This window comes from Mastigoproctus giganteus, chromosome 4 (genome assembly GCF_048544385.1).
Source record: "Mastigoproctus giganteus isolate SK-2022 chromosome 4, ASM4854438v1, whole genome shotgun sequence".
Taxonomy (NCBI): Eukaryota; Metazoa; Arthropoda; class Arachnida; order Uropygi; family Thelyphonidae; genus Mastigoproctus; species Mastigoproctus giganteus.
Window position 1 is genome coordinate 128,839,735 of NC_143578.1, and position 23,044 is coordinate 128,862,778.

Consider the following 23,044-nt stretch of genomic DNA (forward strand, 5'->3'; position numbering starts at 1 on the left):
TTTATACAGTCTTTGTCTCCACTTTTATACACAATTCTTTTATCATTATTCTTTTTTGAGTAGAGTTTTAAAATTCATTTAAAACTTGTTTACAAGTTCAAGTTTGGGACGCTTTGAATATTTAATATACAGGCAACCCCCGTATAACATGGTACTTCTGCAACACGGTTTTGCTCTAACACGATTGATATATTGCAGCAAACCTCGCACAACACAGTACTTATATAACACGGTTTTAGCTCCAACACGGTTAGAGAATTTCGGGAAACCTCACATAACACGGTATTTTTGAGCTTTTGTATGGGGAAAACCCTGCTATTATGTTAGATGTAATTTTTCAACATTTCCACTCTTTTTGAATCCCTGCCTGTTGACTCGCTAGTCAAAAACAATTATTGAGATATTATCCCTGTATTTTATTTGGTTGGGAAATCCCTGTGTTATGTTCTGTGCTTGTTGAACTTGTGGAAAAATCTACATTTTTCAAAGTTTTATTACTACTTGATAGCAAAACCAGGTCATCCAAAAGATTTAAGTCATCCAGATGTTGAAGTTATGTTCCTACAACTTCTTTCATTCAGCCATTAGATCAAGGTATTATATCCACCTTTAAAACTCATTACTTCAGAAAATTGTTACAATGGATTTTGGAAAAAAATGATTCTGAATCTATTGAAGTAATGGAGGCATGGAAACATTAGCATTAGCATTAGTAGAGGCATTAGATGCAAGAAAGCAAGCTTATGCAGCATCAGCAAAAAAATAAAAAATAAAAATAAAAAAATAAAGTAAAATAAATAAATAAAAAATAACCACTTCCACTTCACCCCTCTGTTCGTTCGAAATACCTGTCCAGCTGAGCCTTAAACTTATTTAGGCTATCAACTTCCACGACAAGGGATGGAAGTCTGTTCCACCTACCAACCACCCGCTGGCTAAAGGCAAATTTCCGCACATCTATCCTACATCTGTCTTTCCTCAATTTGAATTAATGCCCTCTCAGGTGATTATTCTGAGCAAGAGGAAGAATCCCATCAGCATTGAGCATGCTCAAACCATTCAAGGCTTTGTACACCTCTATCAGATCACGTCGCTGGTGCCTAGTCTCCAGACACTGTAATTCGCAAAACTTAAGCCTTTCTTCGTAAGAGCACCCCTTTGTTCCATTCACTAATCTTGTTGCCCTTCTCTGTACTCGTTCCAGCAGCTCTAAATCCTTCTGGAAATGAGGCCTCCAGGCCTGTATACAGCACTCTAGGTGTGGCCTGACCATTTCCTTATACAAGGGAATGATCACCTCCTTATCCCTGCTAGAAAAATTCCTATATATCATTGACAATACACCATGAGCTACTCTTGCAGCCCGTCCGCACTGCTCAGAGAACTTCATATCTGCCTGCACAACCACCTCCAGGTCCCTTTCATTCTCTACCTCTGTCAGTGTAGTACCACAGATTTGATACGTTGCTCTGGGGTTGCTGTTTCCCGTATGTAGTACTTTACATTTGTCAATGTTAAACTTCATTTGCCACCTCTCAGCCCATCTGCTCAACCTTTACAGATCCTGTTGCAGCAGCAGCAGCATAGTGTCAGTAGTGTCCTTGACAACCCTGCCAACCTTCGTATCATCTGCAAACTTGGACATTAAGCTTGATATACCATCATCAATATCATTTATAAATACAGAAAACAAAAAATACCCAATACTGAACCCTGAGGGACTCCACGATGAGCAGTGTCCATTGATTACCACTCTCTGTCTTCTCCCCTCAACCATTTCTTTATCCATAGCAGCAATTTGCCTCCAATGCCACACTGCTCCAATTTGTGCAGCAGTCTTCCATGTGCAACAGTATTAAAAGCCTTTCTAAGATCCAAGTATATAATATCAAAGTTATTCCCTGCATCCAGTTCTTTTGTGACTGCATCATAGTATCCAATCAAATTGGTCAGGCAAGACTTCCCCTTAACAAAACCATGCTGTGTCCGAGCTATAACTGAAGTCTTGTCTAGATGATCCTGCAGTGCTTCTTTAACCAGTGCCTCCATTAATTTTCCGGGAACAGAAGTTAAGCTCACAGGTCTATAATTACTTGTGTCAGCCTTTGATCCTCCCTTGTGAATTGGGGGTCACATTTGCACATCTCCAGTCCATGGGTACCTCCCCTGAGTCCAAGGAAGCTCTCATAATTATGGCTAAGGGTTTGCTTACTTCCTTTGCTGCCTCCTTTAATATAACTGGATAGATCCCATCCACCCCAGGTACCTTTCTTGTGTTTATCTTCAACAATTTCTCCTCCACTTTACTTTCAGTTATTACAAGATTCTCTAGCTTACTGCTAGAGTTGAATACACCTCTGGCATTCCCCTCGCTGAATAACTCCTCATGTGTGAATGTCGATGCAAAATATTCATTTAGTTTGTTAGCTACCTGAGCAGGGTCATCAACAGTTGACCCATCGATATCAAGTGGACCAATCTGATTCATCCCCTTCCTTCTAGAGTTTACATAAGTAAAGAACTCTTTGCTGTTTTTCTTCGCATCCCTTGCCAAGGATCTGTCGTAATCTGCCTTCGCCTGCCTAACCTCCTTTGTAACTTGGTTACAGATCAACTTGTATCTATCATAGGCTTCTGTGTCACGTGATAATTTGTATGTATCCCATGCATTTTTCTTCTCTGCCATATGCCTCATTAGTTCATCTGACATCCACTTCGGCCTAAACCTTGAACAATATTTCTTAGTTGGTATGTAAAGCCTAGTAGCTTCCAAGATAAGTTCTTTGAATGCTTCCCATTTTGAATTTGCTGTTGGTAACATCATCAGTAGATCCCACTGTATAGAATTTAAATACTGTCTCAGTCCATCGTAGTCGCCTTTACGAAAGCAATAACCCTTCCCTTTACCCCTAATGGTAGTTACCTCTTTGAGTAACTCCCACTTCAGAACATTGTGATCACTGCCACCTAGTGGTTCATTTATCTGTAGATTCTTAATGCATGAAGCATCACTACTGATAATCAAATCAAGAGTATTACTCCCTCTAGTTGCCTCCCGAACATGCTGATGTAGAAAACAATCATCCAATAAATCCACAAAAGCCTTGCTAGTGTGTGAGTGACCAGCCCCCAAATTCCAGTCAATATCTGGGAAATTAAAAGCCCCCATTATAAGACTCTCTGATTTACCGGCCCACTCTATTTCTCTGTACAGTTTCTTATTATACTCATCAGGCCTATAGCACACTCCTACTCTCAATTTTGATCTCCCAATGCTTATGTCACACCAAACTGACTCGACACTGCACTGTCCAGCGATGTCGACTGGCTTCACTTCCTTGGATTTTATGTGTTTCTTAACTAATAGCATAACCCCTCCTCCCTTCCTATCCTGTCTATCCTTTCTGTAGACATTGTACTCCCCAAATTCCAGTTCTGCATTCCTTATACCTGTGTGACACCACGTCTCTGAAATCCCAACAATATCTGCCTTTGATGTTTTGAGCAATACCTCAAATTCATCAAATTTATTTACTAAACTCCTAGCATTGGTGTACACGCAAGTATACATGCACCTGCTCTTCCTCTTAGCCACCCTAACACAACCCAAGTGTTCAATTGTACCCCCATGATTCCCAGCAGTCTCTGAAATATCCTGCATCTTATTTTCCAGGCTGCTGCTCATTCCAGTAGAAGCAGTGCAAGAATCACTTTCTCCTCTGCCAGTGGCTACTGTTAATCTATTAGTCCTTGAATCTCCCCAATCTAGCAGTTTTCCGACCCACCTAACACTGCCTCGATAGCATCAGCACCCTTTCTATTTAAGTGTATCCCATTCCTGTAGAAGCAGTCTCTCCATGTTAACAAGTACAGACCAAGCTGAAAAAAATTCTACCCCTTGAGCCCTGCACAATCTTTCTAGGGCCGAATTGATCGACAGGGCTCTCATCATATACTCCCTCCTATCGTGTCTGGGCAGAATTGCAGACACCTTCAAATTCAACCCTAATTCACGGCTTTTTTTCATCAGTGACCTGTACTTGTTAAGTAATTCCGCCAGTTTCCTACTCTTAATATCATTTGTGCCAACGTGTACAACAATATCACTTTTTGTGCCCTTAAAAGATGATATCCACTCTACAACGTCATCAACCTTTGCCCCTGGCAGACATACCCTGGTCCTGTTCCACCTATCCTTTTTACAAAGCATATTTCCTGTTTCCCTGACAATAGAGTCACCAACAACTACTAGTTCCTTTGGGACCAGCGCATTCTGCCTTGGGGGTTGCCGCTGTGTTGCGCGATGACCAAGTGCAAGCTCTGGCATTGGTGTGGGCAGCTGAGAGCTTGATGGGCCCTCACTTGTAATCCTTCGAGGGCATCCACCCTGTCCTTCAAGCTCTCATATAGGCCCATTTCTCAATTTCAGAAGTATCAGAATCATAGCTTTATCGCTGAAAGAAGTAAAACCGTCAACGTTAAATGTGTGTGGAAAAATGTACGACCAGAGTCAGTTCATTCAGGAAATATGGCCGAACTGGCAGAAAACGGAATCGGTGCGATAGTAGAACTTGCTACGTCGGTAGGAGGGGAAGGTTTTGATGATATGATTACTAAAGCCCTCGTGGGTAGCACAGTTGATAGAATCTCCCTCCTCCGAACACTGGGTGGAAAAGACCTGAGTTCGAATCCCATCAATGATGGGAGGAATTTTTATGGGTGTTTTTCACAATGTGGCTTAGTTAGTTCGGCTCAGGCGAGGGTAGAGTGGCTTTCCTCCTGGAATCTCTGGTTTTTCATCCAGCAAAACAGAAAATCGACCTCAGGACACATCAATTTATTATTTTTATTATTATTAGCCATATGGTGCAAGGAAGCCTGAGGCTTATGCTGCACCAGCCACAGAGAGAGAGAGAGAGAGAGAGAGAGAGAGAGAGAGAGAGAGAGAGAGAGGGGGGGGATCACCAAGAAAAAGAAGAATGACAATATCCAGCTTAGGACCCTGGGTGTGCCAAGCCAATATTCACCAGATGTGAGTCCGTGGGGTTTTATATATATATATATATAGGCAATATACACAGAGTAACATGGCCTGAGTCACCTATGCTCCTAAAAAAAAGATATGATTACTGAAGACATTCAAGAATTACTGGTGGAAAAAGAGACTGGCGAAGCAGATTTCGTGGTAATGGTATCAGAGATAAAACCAAATCAACTTAGAGGATGATAGAGCAGATGAAAATTCTAAACTTCCAAATTTTACACTAAAAAGCATACGGGAAGGTATAAAGTTAGCTGAACAATTAGAATCTTATTTTTTAAATGCAGATTCTTGAATGAAAGGAGTTCAAAGTTCAAAAGGGAGCTTCAAAAATGCTTAGTTCCATACAATAAAATTCACAAAGATTTATCAAGGAAAAGTAAACAAACCCAGATTACTGATTTTTTAAAGAGAGTAGAAGATACACGAAATCTAGAATGATGTATTTTTGTTAACGAAATTGTGCATTTTTGTTACTTTTGGAACGTAACTCCCCTTTTGTACTTTTTCTTAGTCACACATAACATGGTTTCGCACAACACAACATTTTATAGGAACCCAACTACTGTGTTATACAAGGGTTACCTGTAATTATTTGACTTAGCCGAGTGGTCAGGAGCGAAGGTGCATAGCACGCATTCCTTGAGTGGACCGGGATTCAAGCCCATGACTACTAAATATGGTAAAATATTTGTATTGACGATTTATTGTAAACTCTACTGACTTGGTTGTCGTGCCGGAGTATAAACAGAAAAAAAAAAAAAAAAGAATTTATTTTATTTATCTAAAATCAGAAAAACTTAATTTTATTCTGTTAATACTGATAAAATGGAGCATGATGATTGATATTAGGCCTGACGTAGCTGAGTGGTCAGGAGCGAGGGTGCATAGCACGCGTTCCTTGAATGGACCAGGGTTCAAGCCTGTGACTACTAAATACGGTAAAATATTTATATTGACGATTTATTGTAAACTCTACTGACTTGGTTGTCATGCTGGAGTATAAACAGAAAAAAAAAAAAAAAAAAAAAAATTATTTATTTATCTAAAATCAGAAAAACTTAACTAATTTTATTCTGTTAATACTGATAAAATGGAGCATGATGATTGATATTAGACTAAATTAAATTTTCACTCAACATAAAGGCATGAGATGTTTCACCAAGCAGAATAAAGCTTATGCTTATATTAGGCCATTTACAAATTACATTATTTATTTATTTTTTAACTTTTTGAACCATCTTTTACATTGTGTAACATTTCTGTGTGCCCCACCACTTGATATAACCTCCTCTCCTGGCCTTACATAATTTACATATGGTTCCTTACTGTGATGTTCATAAGCTTTTACTACTACAATGCTTAATAATCCTGTAAAGAACTTGACTATTTAATTCCCTTGGTATTTTTGAAAAATTAAAAAGGCACATATCACTTATCTGCTAGAAGTGTAGAAGTATGGTAACTCTTTTAGCAGAATTTTTAAAGTGCTACAAGTTTTACTTGTGGAACTTTAAAAATTACAACATCCCATCAAACTCAAACTTTCCCACTCTGATGAGGATGATACCAAAGAGGCCCCCAACAATTACTCACCATTATTAAACCTGGTGTCAGAGACTGTTGTTCCTTCACACGTTCCTTCTCCAATGTTCGTTTCTTGCTCGGCTTTCCAACTCCACAGAGAGAAAGGTATTTTTGTGTAACCAAGTTGTTAACCAAGTCGGAGACCAATAACTTTAAACTCTCCACACACTAGTCAACCACGATCCTATTATGGGGATGAATGTATACTTGTTTCCAATATGAAGAATTCCTTCGAGGCTTTGCTTCAATGAGTCAATAAATAGCCTCCATTCTGTTGGTTGGTGAAAATTTCCAAACAAAGTTCAAAATTGGAGGAATTTTGTTGTAGTATATTGAGCCATATTTGAAAACATGGGAAAATCAATTCTTTTCCATGATGTCTATACCATGAAAAGGCTGTTCCTGTAGCCAGTGGATCCTTGGATTTCAATTTAGACACAAAAACTCTGCAGACCTGTTGGGCAGATTTAAATCTCTCATAAGATATTCGAGTTCACTTTGTGTAAACAGCTATGATCCAGAGTTGTGGATTTCTTCTTCATGCTATTGTATATCCACTATATCAAAATTTTCCAAATTTGGGTTCTGGTGGTATATGTTAGGCAACTGGTGGAGGTGGAACCAGTAGTTCAGGTGCATGAGGTACTGGTCTTACAGCTGAAGTAATATTGTTGGGGTACACAATACAATACTCTATACACAATAAAAAAATACTAGCAGAGATGCTTCTGGTTTATCTTGTATTTTACAGATTAAACATCATAATCTGGTACATTTATGGAACAAAAGTAGCAGTCATTAATCTGATCCTGAGGTTTGTTCTGCACCATGAGAATGGCAAATGTAATGGTTCTCTTTTTACCAAATTTACAAAATCACAAGCCCTCTACAAATGCACAGCACACTTTATGGGGGGGAGGGTGATGGCAACTTTTATGTTGGTCATCCAATTTAATTGCGAAATATGCCACATATACAATTTTCACAGATTATGTATATCCTGCCTTTGTTTCATCACAACATGGTTACCACAAATGTAAAAAAATATATTTAGATAGATTACACAACCATGAGTTGCCACTGTCAAAGACACAGATTTATGAAAATCATGTTAGATGCAGAACTGGTTAGAGTAGTTGCACCAGACAACAACTGAATGCAGAAGAAACACTTCACAGGTTTAAATATTAGCTTGAAATAGACAAGCCTTGACATGTCTAAACAAATCTGGGCTTGTCCATACCTGTCAGTCACAAAAGAAGTAGTACGCATATTACATATACATGAAATACGTATCTAAGAAAACAGTTCTTACTGTTTATAAACTGCATCTGATTGGTAAAATTTGGTTGGATCTTTAGAATTAGCACTAAAAGCACACCAAGAAACAACAAATTTTGAAAACATCAAAATCTGTGCAGATCAGTGTTATGATTGCTTCAAGAAATATGTTGCAGCAGCTTTGCATATCTTCAGAAATGCTGCATCAAAGCTTTGTTTATAGCAATGGCACTGTTAGACTGCTCTCAAAAACATTTACAAACCTACAGCAGAAAGAGACCTGAACTGAAAACTGATCTATAAAATATCTATTTCTTTACCTTCAATAATACTGAAAACCAGTGAAAACTCTTGCAATTTTTGTTTCCATGAAATTGATTTGTTTCAATTTGGTTAAAAAAAATTGAAGAATAGCATTATTGGATGGCAATCTGGTTCTCCAAATATGATTTTATATAAGTTACAATTAAATGATATTTAACTTAATACTTCCAGTAAGCCAGCTGGACAACTTTATATCAATTATGTTTGAAGCCTTTTACTTTCAGCTGCTATAAGGAAATGCAATTTACCAAATTTATTCATAAAGTCATTCAGGTTCTGCTATAAGCATATGAAATATTTGAAGTTGTAACACATTAGCATACAAATCACCTCAATGGTATATAAAAATTTTGAAATTTTTTTTTTTTTTTTTTTTTTAAACTGCATCAACCTGTTTTCACATTCAACACATCATTTGTACTTGTCTCTCAATGGTTTTTGTGACTGTAATTGAAAAGAAGATGGCCTTTATTAATTCATTGACAGAGGAAAGTGTTTTGGCTCATATTTCTAGACTATTAACAATGTGAGTCAGGATTTGAAAACAAATAAATTTATTTTATTTGAAAATTAATTTTCAGTTATACTAGTTGTTTGTTTTGTTATTTAGTTTTTAGGAGCATTAGCAACTAAGGCCATATTGCTCCGGGGATATGCGGTGGTCATTCCCTGACCTTTCCGCATCCTCCGTATTTGGTGGGCACAGGCTTGAACCCCGGTCTAATCAAGAAGCACGTGCTACACACTGCTGCTCCTGCTTACCTGGCTATGGAGATGCCAGTTATACTAGTTTTTAGTAAGCTTTTTAAGTTATTTATTAATCTTTGTTGCTTTTTAAACTGTGAGTTGGGATCAAAGTTTGCTTCTTTTTTATGGATAACTGAACAATTATGACAAATTATTCTCAGGTGTTTATCATAGTCATATTCCTTAACAAAATTAAGAAAAAATGAACAGAAAATTTTTAAACAAGTTGCAATTTAATGCATTTTTATTAATTTTGCAAAAAAGTAAATGAAAGAGAAAAATAGTGTTTTTGCAAGAAGACAAAGAAGGAATGAAATTGAATCAGAAAGATGGATTCCCCATCAGAAATTTGGAGAGTTATTATTATTATCATCATCGTTAGCCATATGGTGCAAGGAAGCCTGAGGCTTTTGCTGCACCAGCCAAAAAAAAATTTCTGAGTTACCTGAGAGAGAGAGAACAAGAGTCACTCCTACGATCACTACAGTGACAACTAATTATGTCACAAACTTTCACCCTCCCAGATGGGCTGCTGACCATCTGGAAGATAAGAAGGCTGCTAACAACCAGACAATTCCTAGGTCACTCTTTGGCCACCAGTCAAAGGGGACATCCTGTACATATGATTCTTTTGCCAGTAGACTCCATCATTCCTTCACTTCACAGTAATCACTGCCTTCAGTTAGAAGTAATATATATTTCCAAATTAAGCATGGTTTTCACAGTTTTGCCATCTTAACATTTCATATCTAATATTTTAAAACTGATGTTTTAACAGATTACTGAAATCTGGTTTTACTCACTTGTAATGTCAAGTTATTTAATAAGTCTAATTATTATGCCATTAAAACACACTGTATAGTGTATGTTCTTCTATTACTGTTTGTAAACTGCATCTGATTGGTAAAACTTGGTTGGATGTTTAGAATTAGTACACCAAGAAACAACAAATTTTGAAAACATCAAAATCTGTGCAGATCAGTGTTATGATTGCTTCAAGAAATATGTTGCACTGAATGTGTGGGGAAGGGGGTTACTCCTGGAAAAAGCAAATGGGCGGTGTTAGGATTACTAAGAGCAAAAACAGGCATACATAGAAAAGCCTGTACGCTAATGCCAAGTGTATAGTAAATAAATCTGATGTATTTGAAGTACTGGTTGAGTCATCAAATGTGGACTTACTTGGCATATTGGAAACATGGTGCCACTCAGACAATGTGTACAGAAAGAACATGTATATGGCTTTGCTAAAGCAATTCAACACAGAGACATGAGACAGGTTTGAGGATCCCCAAACCGGTCTCATGTCTCTGTGTTGAGCATTTCTGCAAACTCAGCCATGCATGTGGTCTTGTTTTGTGTGCTTAGTGATGTGTTGTGCTATTTGATTAGCCTCTTAGTAACCAACAAAATCACCTGGAAATCTGTTGTCAAAGAGGTGGGCTATCTTCTGTAAACACCACATGAGATATAATATGAAAGGAAGGGATTGGATAGGAAAGATATCTCAGGGGATAAAAATTGCAATTAATGCTATCAGGGAGGGGCTGTGTTAGGAATTGCAGGATAAGCAATAAAGTGGGCACTATGATCTGTGCACACTATTTTGACAGCATTGTATGGCCTGTTTAACAATCACTGCTATGCATGTGCATGATCCTCAACCCACATCTGGGGGTGGTAGGAGAGGAGGGAGTTAACAGAGGAGGGAGCAAGTTATTTTGGGGGGGGGAGAAGGATAGGACAGGAGAAGGGAGGTTATACTCTTGGCTAACATGTACATAGAATCAAGGTGGTATTTCCAGTTAATGTGGGTAGCCAATGTAACATAAGCACTGGGGAAAATGAGGGTACAATAGGAATATGTTATAGGCCAAATGACTAGTGCATGAATGACTGAAGAGTAATGAACAACCATACAGACAAATTAAATGGGCCAACAAATCAAAATGTTTTATAATGGAGGACTTTAACTTTCCAGATACTGACTAGAATTTGTGGGTGGGTCACTCACACGGCAGCAAAACTTTTCTAAACATATTGGATGAATGTTTTGTGTACCAGCACATTAGAGAGACAATAAGAGAAAATAAATACTTTTGATCTGCTTATCAGCAGTGACTCTTTATACATTAAGAATCTCCAGATAAAGTAAGAACCACTAGGTGACAGTGATCATAATCTATCAATGTGGGATTTTCTTAACCCTTCAGTAGTCATTATGTGGAGGATGTCATCCATAGAATTTTAAATTGGTGCCAATAAACAGTAATTTCACTTGCAGCAGTGCAGCTCTCAAAACCTACCTATCTTAAGCTAATTTATTGTTTCTGTGTGAATCAAGATCAGCTAGCAGTTATTTTCTCAGTATTTTCCACAAAAATTGGTCTGAAGGAATAGTCATCCACATGACTAATTGCATTACAATTCAACTCTCCATTTCACATTGCTGCTTTCTGGTTTACTGTAGATTCCCACAGTTATTTTATTTTGTCCTTGTTGCAATTTCAGTTTTCACTTAGATTTTAGAGTGTAGTGTCCTTGTTTGCTCATATTTTATTTGAGTGACCACATTTTGCCATGTCATGTTCTAAAAGAATTAGAGTAGGTGATTTAGTGCTGAGAGTGAAGCACAATTGTTATAGTGGATAAATGAATGTATATAAAGTACAATAAATATTCTGTATATTTACTGTAATAAAATATTTCTCAAAATAAATATTTTTTCAAAATATATAGTACACATCAAAGAAACCAATATCTTGTACTCTGTGAAATATTAATAAATATTCTATTAGTATTGAACATAATTTTATTACATGATGAACCTACTATAAATAATAATCTACTGATTGATAGAATAATCATAATCAATAGAAAATGTTCACCATCAATGCTTGATACAAATATTCTATCAAGGTGGTTATTAATGATCACCCTTTTCTTCCAGAAACTTAAAAACAGTTTATAATGTCCCTGACTAGATCAATAAGAACGCCTATTATGAAATTACAAAGGGAAAAAAAATTCCACAAACTTAAAAATGAATTTTAAAATGGAGGACAATGGTCATCTATACGACTAAAAGTGTCAAGAAAGGTCACGTGACTACTGAAGGGTTAAAGATTTAACTGCTGTCAAGAGTAAAAGGAAAGGATTTTGCTTTTGTAAAGGTGACTATAATGGTTTTGCCTATCCTCATGAATTGCCTTTGGTGTTAGTCCCCCCCCCACAAATATTGGATGACTATATGTTTACTGATTTCATTCATCTTTCTTCATTTTCACAACTTTGTCAACTTCAGGACCTATAATTAAAAAAAGATGTTATTGAAACTGCATGAAACTTGTTGAGTTACTATTTGAAGTGTTATACATTAAGTACAGAAATTTTTAGCACTGTACCACTACCCTTTCATACAAACATTTCACCCCCCCCCACCGTTTGTGGATAAATCTACAATCATAAGATTAGAATTAAGCCTACCAAACTATACAGGGTAAACTCGATATATATATTCTTTCTATAACAACATCTTGCACCAGTCACATTCCACTAATATGGCAATACGTCCAGAGCAACAGTAATGCTGCTTTATATGAGTGCCATTTCGCATTATAGAAAAGTGTACGTTTATCAGTTTGTATACATAATGTTGTAGAATACTTCAGTATAAAAATTTGCACACTCAATGATGTTAAAATATTTTGTTTCTGTTAAGAAAGTAAGCATTGCTAACTTATGCAAGAATCACAAGGTTTGAAAGAAATATATATATTTTTATTTTTTTACAAAAACCCCAAACATGAGAGGTATTAGAACTTATAGTACCTAGTACCATGCTTGGGTGGAGCTTGAGAAGACGAAACAAGATATTTGTTGACATTAGACTTGAATTTCTGTTTATTGTAATTTTCAGGAAATACGTATGAAGGAAGGTTGTTCCAGAAAACCGCTGTTGAATGAATAAATGAGGAAGATGGAAAAAAAAAAAAAAAAACGTATTCGGACTGTTTTGAAAGAGAGAGCGGGAATTATAGAAGCCAATTCAGAAGAACAGTGCCCATGGAAGTATCTATAGAAAAGGCATGCACCAGAAACAGTATGTCTATGAGACAGCGAGTGGACAGACTCTGTTAGTCCTTTTGGAGGCACCGCCCCAGATGTGGGAACAATATTTCATGGTAGGCCAGATTTGCAATTTGTACAAAGTGAACAGCTGTTTGGAAGAAAAGTAACGCCAAGAGCAAAAGAGAAAACCAAGTTTTTTAGATGCAGAGGAATGATCCAGAGGATTAGTAATTGCAAAAGCCTCAGCATCTCGACCAGCTTGGTTGGTGTGACTAGAAAACGAAAGCCAGCTGGAGTTGTGAACATTAAAATTACCAAGGAAAATTACCTCACTCTTAGGAAAGTTGGACTGGATAAAGTCAAGTTGCAAAGAGAGGAAGTCAAAGAGTTCCAAGTGATTAGTGCAGATGGGAGAACAGTAGAGACAACAGATGAATTTGACACAATGAGGTAGAGAGATTTTAAGCCAGAGAAGATCGAAAAGAGGAGGTTCCAAATTACCAAGTCTCTGACAAGGAATATCGGAATGGACATAGGCACAAGTACCACCTTTGAGGTGAAAGGAATCATACAGCAAATATTTGGGCAACTGAGATGAGCAGTAGTTGGATGAATCAATAACTAAGATTCTGTCAGAAAAAGTACATGGGGTTTGGTAGACTGCAAGTGGAAGTGGACATCGTTAAGATTAGAATTGAGACCACATATAGAAGTATCTGCTGTTTCATATTTGCCGTCATTAAGTGGTCTGAAATAAATATGTGGATTTGTGGCATACAATTGGTTCACAGAGAGCTTTCAGTCAATGATTTATTTAGAAAGCATTCCGTGCTATAACAAGTTTCTCAAGTTAGGTTGTCGAATTTCAGAGAGTAAATTTCTGTCACTGAAGGAATTTTGCAGAACTTCGAAGGAGACCTAGGAAAGACAGATGCTCATAAATAATTATCCTTTTTAAAATCTTGAATGTTCCTAGCTTTCAGAGATTGTTTTTCTTAAGAAAATTTAATATTAATGTAATAGCTACAATAAGCATAGTCTGCAATTACTAGTGGTCACTGCAATCAAAATAAATCTTCAACAGTGATTCTGTTTAACCAAAGGTTTAAGGTTAAAGGAATTCAGGACCGAGTCAAAAAATGTTTAGTTCATGTCAGCAGTAAGGTTCTTGAGCCTTTTAAAAGGTTATTTTTTTCAAATGAAAATATGTTGATGGAAAATAGTTAATTTTTTTTATGTAAATTATCTCTAATTCATTTAGGAAAAATAATTATAACTCTTACTGAAGTTTAGGAATTCAGATTTGTGTGAGCTTGGAATACCCCATGACCATCAAACAGCTGCTATTTCACAATATAAATACACTTACACACAATGGCAGATCCAAAAAAAAATGACGGAGGGGGGGGGACACCATTTTATGCCTTGTGTCTTGATTATGCACAAACAAGGCACAAAATAATGCACAGAACAAAACAAATATGACACTCAAACATAATGTGACTGGTGAACACAGGCACACAGCTAAACTTTGAATTACTTTGAAATAAACATTACACTCCACTATACTGTGTGGCATCTCAAACTAGAATGACAATCACATCAGCATCAGTGTTGCCAACTGTAGTCAGTTGAAAATAGGTAAAATCTTATGATAACAATGAAAAATAATTTTTTTTTGTAGCTAAAGGGAATTTAAATGATTGGTGTATATTCTTCGAAAAACAACAGGGAGGGCATGTGCCCTGTTTCCCCTACCCTGAATCCACCTATGCTTACACATCCACCTTGAGTAAGAGGGTGTAGTTGACTATCATATCTTGAACCTGTTCTTTTTTTTTTTTTTTTGTTTAAGCTATTCACTGTAGACATTAAAACCCATCTTCTCTCTCGCAGTTCTCAAGAGAGTCACATTTTACAAGCTATTTTTCTGTAGTTGGAGGGGGAGAAGTGACAGCAGAATATTTTAAAATGATTTTGAGTGTTGTAAGAGTTGCAATTATCATGCACAGGTTTGTGCATGATAATTGGCACAGAATTCAAAGACCGAGTTTGTCACTTTATGGTGAAAACAAAATAATCTTACAAAAAACCTTAAAAGTCATGAATTGCATGCTTCAAAGTCAATTTTTTATGGTCTCAAACAAGCACAGGTTCAATAGCACAGAACCTAACATGGGGATTTCCCAATAATTTTTTTTTTTGCATAACAATTAGCACGTCAACAGCAGGGATTCGTGAAAGAAAAAAAAAAAAAAAAAAAAAGAATGGAAATGTTGAAAAATTACATCTTACATAATAGCAGGGTTTTCCCTGCACAAAAGCTCAAAAATACCATTATGTTAGGTTTGTTGCAATTCTCTAACCGTGTTGTGTAAGGATTGCCACAATTTATCAATTGTGTTAAGAGTGAAACCGTGTTGTAGAAGTATCATGTTATACGGGTGTTGCCTGTACATGCTGAAATATGAAATTTAAAAAGGGAGCCTACTGATTTTTATGCTGCTTTCCTTGTATTATTTACTTTTGGTATGCATTTCTCTAGGTTCATGAAATATTTATATCCAAAGATAAGAGAACATTTTACTGGCTATGTAAAACAATTGCCTTTATTAAAGTGTACCAAAACTATCATAGTTATTTCCAAGCAGAGAAAAATAAATTCTAACACTTTACATATAGCTTACAATTACATACAGAATGATTTGTTTTTTAAGGTTGATACTACATAAGATTAGCTTCCTTGCATCACTTTTACAATGCTATTACTAAAATATAGCTATCAGTACTCTTCCTTATTACAAATAAAACTGTTAATAAATTTTTAAACTTACCATTCCTTCTTTTAGTAAAAGATATTGATATTTCATTATCATTTTCCTGCTTCTCTCTAAGAGCTGCCTAGATATATTTTCAAATTCTTCCTCTTCTATGGTCAGAAAATAATAAATATCAGACTACCACATATTTTTCGGTCCCAAATGGCACACAGGCCAGGAGGGATAAAAGAGAGCTTTAAAAACTACATAAAATTGTAATGAGGGCTTATATAATAATATACATAAATAATAAAAACATATAATAACCATGAAGATTATTAAATATATACACTGCACAAAACTCCATTGATAATTGCTCACATCCTACTAGGGTTTGTCGTAGCCAGGTGGGAAAGAGCAGCAGTGCGTAGCACACGCTTCTTGATTAGACCGGGGTTCGAGCCCGTCACCACCAAATACGGAGGATGCGGAAAGGTCAAGGGAATGACCACCTCATATTCCCGGAGCAATATGGCCTTAGTTGCTAATGCTCCTAAAAACCAAATAACAAACAAACAAACAACTAGGGTTTGTCAGTTTTTAAAAACCGGTTTTAGATACTAGAATTAATACGTAAAAATTAATTATTTAATTAAAAACATTAACATTTTGACTTGCCTGTGCCTCGGGCACAAGCATATTGTAGAAAAACTAATCTTCACGAGTCAGGCGAATGTTTGACATGCAAATCCACAAACGCATTCTATTATGCTATTCTATGTGGCATCACAGAGACTGACCGATGACATCAGATGTGTTGCTCACGTGGACCCCACCACACCAGACCAGTTTAGTCCTGCTTAGTACGGGTTGTACGCAGTATACGACGCGCTGCGACAGCTCTGTTCACTTGAGTTTGATCACAAGCAGCAATAGGAAGTTTATGTTATTGCTTGTTATTTTTCTTGTTTTAGCTAGTAAAAACAAAAACAACAGAAGTAAATTGTCTATTCTAATAATATAACATTCCTTCATTATTAAATATTAATGTCATTGATAAAAATATTTAAAATGTTTTATTTGATTTTTAGACCAAAATGAATGTTGTAAATAAGTCAGAGGGTTGGGATAATTTCAAAAAGGTTGGAAAAGACAAGGCATGCTGCAATCATTGTAATAAAATGTTGAGCTGTAAAGGATCATCTACGAGCAATCTCATAATCATCTGAAAGCAGTTCATAAAATAATGATCAACAAGAAAACAGAAACGATTGACAAGCAAGAAACACCTGGACCCTCCTCCTGCCCACAAAAACAAGCCAGTATTTTTAATTTTGTAAAAAGGAGCAGTTTAGAAGAAATTATAGCAAAACTTACTGCAATGGATGGATTGTCCATTAATAGTATTACAACAAGCTCGTTCATATGAGAGTCTTTGCAACAACGGGGATATTCATTACCAAAAAACAACACTTGAGTAATGGATCTCATTCATACATTTTATGAAAATGCCAAACGTGAAACTATAAATGAATTGGATTGTATTAAGAATGGGAAAAAATTTTCTATAACTTTAGATGAGTGGACTAGCAAAAGAAATTGCAGCTATTTGAATATCAACATACACCATTTTGCGGAAGATTTTAATTTCGATTTCGTTCCAATAGCTAGTTCCTGCGATGCTAAGAAAACATTAGAAGTATAGTTTCTGAGAGGCTACAAATTCTTAACTTGGATCTAGCAACCGACATAGTTGCAGCAACAAATGATGACACTTATGAAAAGATTTGGCCAATTATCACCTATAATTAATCAACTATGCTATTCACATGCCATACACTTAGCAGTTACTGATGTGTTATATAAAAATAAAGAAATTGCTGAAACCGATGTATATGTTACAAGTGAGAAATCGGAAGATGACATAGAGTGCGAAGATGACTATAGCGAGGATTTTTTAAATTTTCTTAATCTAGATAGCGACTGTGGATTCCCTATGTTGTCTGACAATTACAAACAATCAATTTCCCAAATTAGAAAAATTTTCAAATTTTTTAGAAAATCTCCCGTAAGAGATAGCATCCTTCAGAATTATGTAAAACAAGAAAAAGAAAGGAATTAAGTTTGATTCTTGACTGCCAAATGAGATGGAATAGTTTAGAGGCCATGACTGAAAGATTTATAACATTAAAAGAATGTGTTGTTTTAGCTTTGAATGATATTGGTGCTTCTCATATGTGGAATGAAGCTCAATATCCTAAAATCATAGAGCTTCTTAAAGTGTTGGGGCCAGTACATCTAGCAGCTGAGACCTTAGGGCAGCAAGATGCCAATTTATTAACAAGTGAAGGCATATCTCAATTTCTGTTAAATGAACCAAAAAAACTGAAGACTGAAATTAGTTCCAAATTATTAAATGCTTTAGAAGTACGAATTCAAGAAAGAAGACAAGTTGGATTAATTTTTCCATGAAGCCATGGAAAAATCAATTCATAGGTTTCTTGAGGAACCGGAAGAAATAATATCAAATCTGAAGGCACTGAATTTTCAGTATTTGAGGCAACCAATAAAAGAACAAAGAATTTAGATTTATTATTTGATGCCCTGCTATTTCAAGCAATTTTTTATCTAGAATAAGAACAAGATTAAGTAATTGTTCAGTGGACATTTTGTTTTTTTTGAAATCATATTTCCTGAAGAAAAATACTAAATGAAATAAAAATTTATAATTTATATTTTGTACGGATTTTAGTTATTTTAGTTTTTTTTTTTATTTGGTTTTGTATGGAGTATATTTTATTTTGTTATATTTTTATAGTTCCATAAATATTAAATAAACTGAAAAATTTAAAAATAAGTATAAATATTTTTTTACTGTTTTAATTATATTATTATTTCATTTTATTTTTTTGTAAAAATTTGAAAACCAGTTTAACCGTTTTTTTGGAAATACTGGAATTCGAAAACCAGTTTTTGTATAAACCCTACATCCTACCCAAGCACTGCATGTCAGACACAACTATAAATACACTCATAGGCCTTCAAGGAGACAGTAGCATGATTGTTAATGCTGCTGCTGCTCAATTATTACTGAAGGTTTTACAGTGCAATGGAAGTTAATGGCTATTATGGTAGAACAATGGTAGAAAATAATAGATATGTGCCTTATGTAGGAATTAGGATTCAAATTCTGTCACAGCATTGTATCTTTTTTAGAAAAGTGAAAACTTCATTGATATCAGATATATTGTCTAAAATTCATTTCAAAGTAGGAGTGATTTAGGTTACATGCCTTCATAAGAACGTTGTTTGCTATACTGTATTATAGAGAGGAGAGTCAATTATGATATGTTGGATTCTGAGTTGAGGATGACAATTCAGATAGAATGGTGGATCTGAGGCAGAAAGAAGATAAAAGTGAGTAAGGTGTGTATGACCCATTCTTAATCATGCGTGTGACTTCTTTTTGATTTGAGCAGAAGCTAGACTGTAGATTCAGTTTTATCTGAACGAGTCTGTTGCCTTCTTCATTTTGCTAGTTGTTGTTTTTTTTTTTTTTTTTTTTGGTAGTTGTTGGCGCATCGGCTTCTGTGGCCATAATGCACCTCTCAAGGTTTTTGCAGTACTCTGATCCAAGCCTGAGGCAGGATTTGAACCCGCGACCTTTGGGTTGCGAGGCAGGCACTTTACCCACCTGGCTAGCCCGGTCGGCGATTTTGCTAGTGATTTATACTTTGACTTATTACAAGATCTTTGCAGTCAGAAAAGGAATTTTAAGAGGTGTCAAATGGTCCCACGGTGAATTTGGCTGCACGGTCAGCACTCTCATTTCCATAGATGACATGACGTTTAAGTGATGTAGTAATAGATACTGTTAAGTTAGTTTCTTGAGAACAAAAGGTAACTGGGTTTACCGGATAAGAAGATCCCAAATGTAGGCAAGGTTGATATTCTCTACAATTTCATTGAAGGAAACTGGGCATTATTTAGATTTAGTGTATCCCTCAGGATGATGGCTTATGGTAATCAGATATTTTTGGGGGGGGGAAGATAATCCACTTCTCGACCTCTTCCCAGGGGAAGAAGTCAAGCAGTGAGCATTTTCTTCAATTTCCACCCCTGCTGGTGAGCCAATCTGTATAGTGTTATCAGGAGCAGTGCTTTTTTTTGTGACGGTATGCAACAGTACGGTGTACCAGCACCTTTATTAACAGCGACGTGTGACATTTGGATGCAGTGCACTTTGAAATTTGTAATATTCCATACATTTTTTTCACATGTTTGTCTACTATTCAAATAAGTTTAAAATTATTTAACTAAATTTGCATTTTTTACTGTCTTTTACTGTTAAGATATTTTCTATATAAAACTATAACCATTTTATAGTTCTATATTACTCAGTCAGACCTCTGTTTAATGAAGTCGTTTTATAGCGAATTATTTTGAATTCCCCTTGGAAGTTACATTTAAAATAGTTTCCGTTGAGCGGGAAAATTTTCATATAGCAAATGGATTAGGAGATAATGAACTCAGTAGGCACTGTTAGCATTTCTGGCCTTCATGCAATTTAGGCAATTAGTGCTGCTGCACGAATTAAGAGAGCTGAAGGGATTACCAATCTACAACTTAGTGGTTACCTGGTAAAAACTATCCAACCACGTGTCCCACATATGGAGAAGTCGTGCTGGTCAAGAGTGAGCAGAGCAAGGGGTATTCCCAATGGGCTCTGCCCACCTTCTACTGCAGTGGTGTCCAACCTTTTCCCATACAGGGGCCATATTCAAAAAAATTCAAAGTTACATTTCTTTAGTGTGTTACATTTTCCATATCTTGTTGCATGTAAAAGTAAAATTGAAAATATTCGAAAATTTTATTAAGTACAATACACAATTACATTTACTGAATAAAACATTTATTGAGACTTTTTTTTGATAATTAACAAAATTTAAAATGCTGTTTTAGTTCACTTTCCTCAGTTGGACACTTTTGTGAATCAACTGTAAGCGCGTCCCGTTTGGGAATTAGAAAAGTGATTTTCTTTTACCCCGACAAATAATCATCTGTTGTTTCGTGGAAGTGCATTATCCACATTTTTCCGTAAATTTTCCCCTTCTCTGTTTACACGGTCACAGTACCGCAATATCCGAATGACACTGACATTTTGGACAGTTTCAAAAAAATTCAAATTTAAGAACTAGTGACAATACCGATGACGAGAGAAGGAAAACAAGGTATATTAATTAAACCTTCTAAGCATGAATTGTTGGCATTTGGTGAAAATGAAGCTAGAAAATTGTCAATTAGGTTACAGTTAAATGCAATTATGGGATTTTGGGGGGTACCTAATTGAAAAGATGGTTTCGGAAGAATTGAAGAATTTGATGGACGCTCTCAGTATACCAATTTCATCGATTGAATGTAAACGAGGATTTTCACAAATGAATCTGATTGTCAGCCCAACTAGAGCTCCGTTGATGACAAAAATAGTTTCTTCCCTACTGTTTCTTAAAATTGTATGCCCACTGCTGACCCGCTTCGATCCAGCAAAATATGACGATTCATGGCTGCTTCGGAAACGTGAGCAAGAGACACACAAAGAAGAAGAAAAGAAGTCGGCATAGAGTGCCGGATGAAAACTTAATAAAAATTTGGAATATCCTACAAAACTTGATTATAAAATTATTTTTACTTATATTATTTATTTTTACTTATTATTTTTAGGGGCCATAGTCTAATGAAGGACCCTTAAAATGTCACTCAGTTGTCTGCCTGTCTGTCCATCTGTCACAGTATTGTATCTCTGGAACCACTCAACCTATTGACTAGAAATTTTGCAGGATTTGCACATCAAGTGGGCCAACGTAGCGCCATATTGATCATTGTTGATGAAAATTTGTCTGAGAAATAGAGGGGGGGTTAAAATGTGGTGGGATAAAAATGTTGACGACAACCTATGGCTACACCGTTGGAAAGAGCTCAACGAATATGTTTAAAATATAATTTTAAAATTAAAAATGGCAGCGCCAGACAGGAAAATGTGAGAATTTTCATGTCCTCCCCCTATTTCCGTCACTAACGGAGCTAAAAATTAAAATAATCACACTAGCTATGCATTATTCAATGCTTATCATCAAGGGAAAACTATTACGATTGAAATCTATTATTTACTTTTTGTGTTAAAATTAAAAAACCAATTTTTTATTGGACTTCAATTCTTTGTACTAACTCTCCTTTTGGTGACAAAAAGGTTGCTAAATAGTTAGTTAATAATTCTATAAAGATCAATTATAAATTTTGTGACGAGAAGTATTTTTTAACAATTTTCAAAGCTGGAGTTGTCCCGGCAAGGAGGTACTCAGAGAGACAGTGTTGAGGCGGTGGTGGTGAGGCGCCTGCACGGCCCTCACCTGCCAGTTGTTTCTCTCCCCCCCCCAAGCATTTGATCACTCCTCCAGGAAGAAGTCAGAGTTGCTTTTCCCACCCTTGGCATTAACAACAACTGGAAAGACTCAAATAGACAACCTTTTTGTTATTTCCTAAGTTTTAGGCCAAGCCGAGATACTAGAAACTTTTTTCAGTTACCATAAAGCTGGGTACAAGAGTAGCCTGTGCGGACGAAGCTCTTTGACGCTCTTGGAACAGAGAAGTTTTTCCTGATTTATTTTCTGATTTATTAGCTTAAATTGTCATATTAACTTATTTCTAGAGTAGTTTTATATTCCTAGTTACGATACTTAGTTTAAAGTTTAACTTAGACAGATTTTGTAGGTATTACTTAGTATCGGTAACGGTATCAAATCCACGTGTTACAAATTGAACGAGAGGTCTTTTTTTTTAACCAAATTTAGTCGATTTATTAACCAACTGTTATATTAAATTATCTTCTATAAGTAGATTATAGACCTAGTCAGGATCCTTAGTTTATTCTAAATTGAGATAGCGAGATTTGGAAGCTAATCAATACTTACGAGTCCGTAGAAGTACCGTTCATGAATTCCCGCCATTTTTACACGATAGCATAAGCTTAGTGTAGTGCAACTGCCCCCCTCAGTTCTCCCCTGAACCACAGCACTCCCATTAGCTTGAGCCTTTTGCTTTGCTGCTCTGGTCTGAGTCATGATTCCGGTTTAATTCAATAAAATTTCAAAACAAAATTAAATCCTTAAGTTATATCCCAAAACAGTTATAACGCTATATTTATTTTTTCGGTATCTAGTGTTTTCTACGAGTTCCC

The 23,044-nt window shown here is 36.0% G+C and overlaps 1 protein-coding gene across 3 annotated transcripts in view; it reads right to left on the reverse strand.

The window, feature by feature from the left end:
• LOC150087056 (uncharacterized) overlaps positions 1–23,044 on the reverse strand; it is a 599,010-nt gene that overhangs the window by 39,284 nt on the left and 536,682 nt on the right. For all 3 annotated transcript variants that reach the window (XM_090372920.1, XM_090372918.1, XM_090372919.1), the window contains one exon: positions 15,886–15,980. In XM_090372920.1, the coding sequence (XP_090229046.1) occupies positions 15,886–15,980 (95 nt within the window). The remainder of the gene's footprint in view (positions 1–15,885; positions 15,981–23,044) is intronic.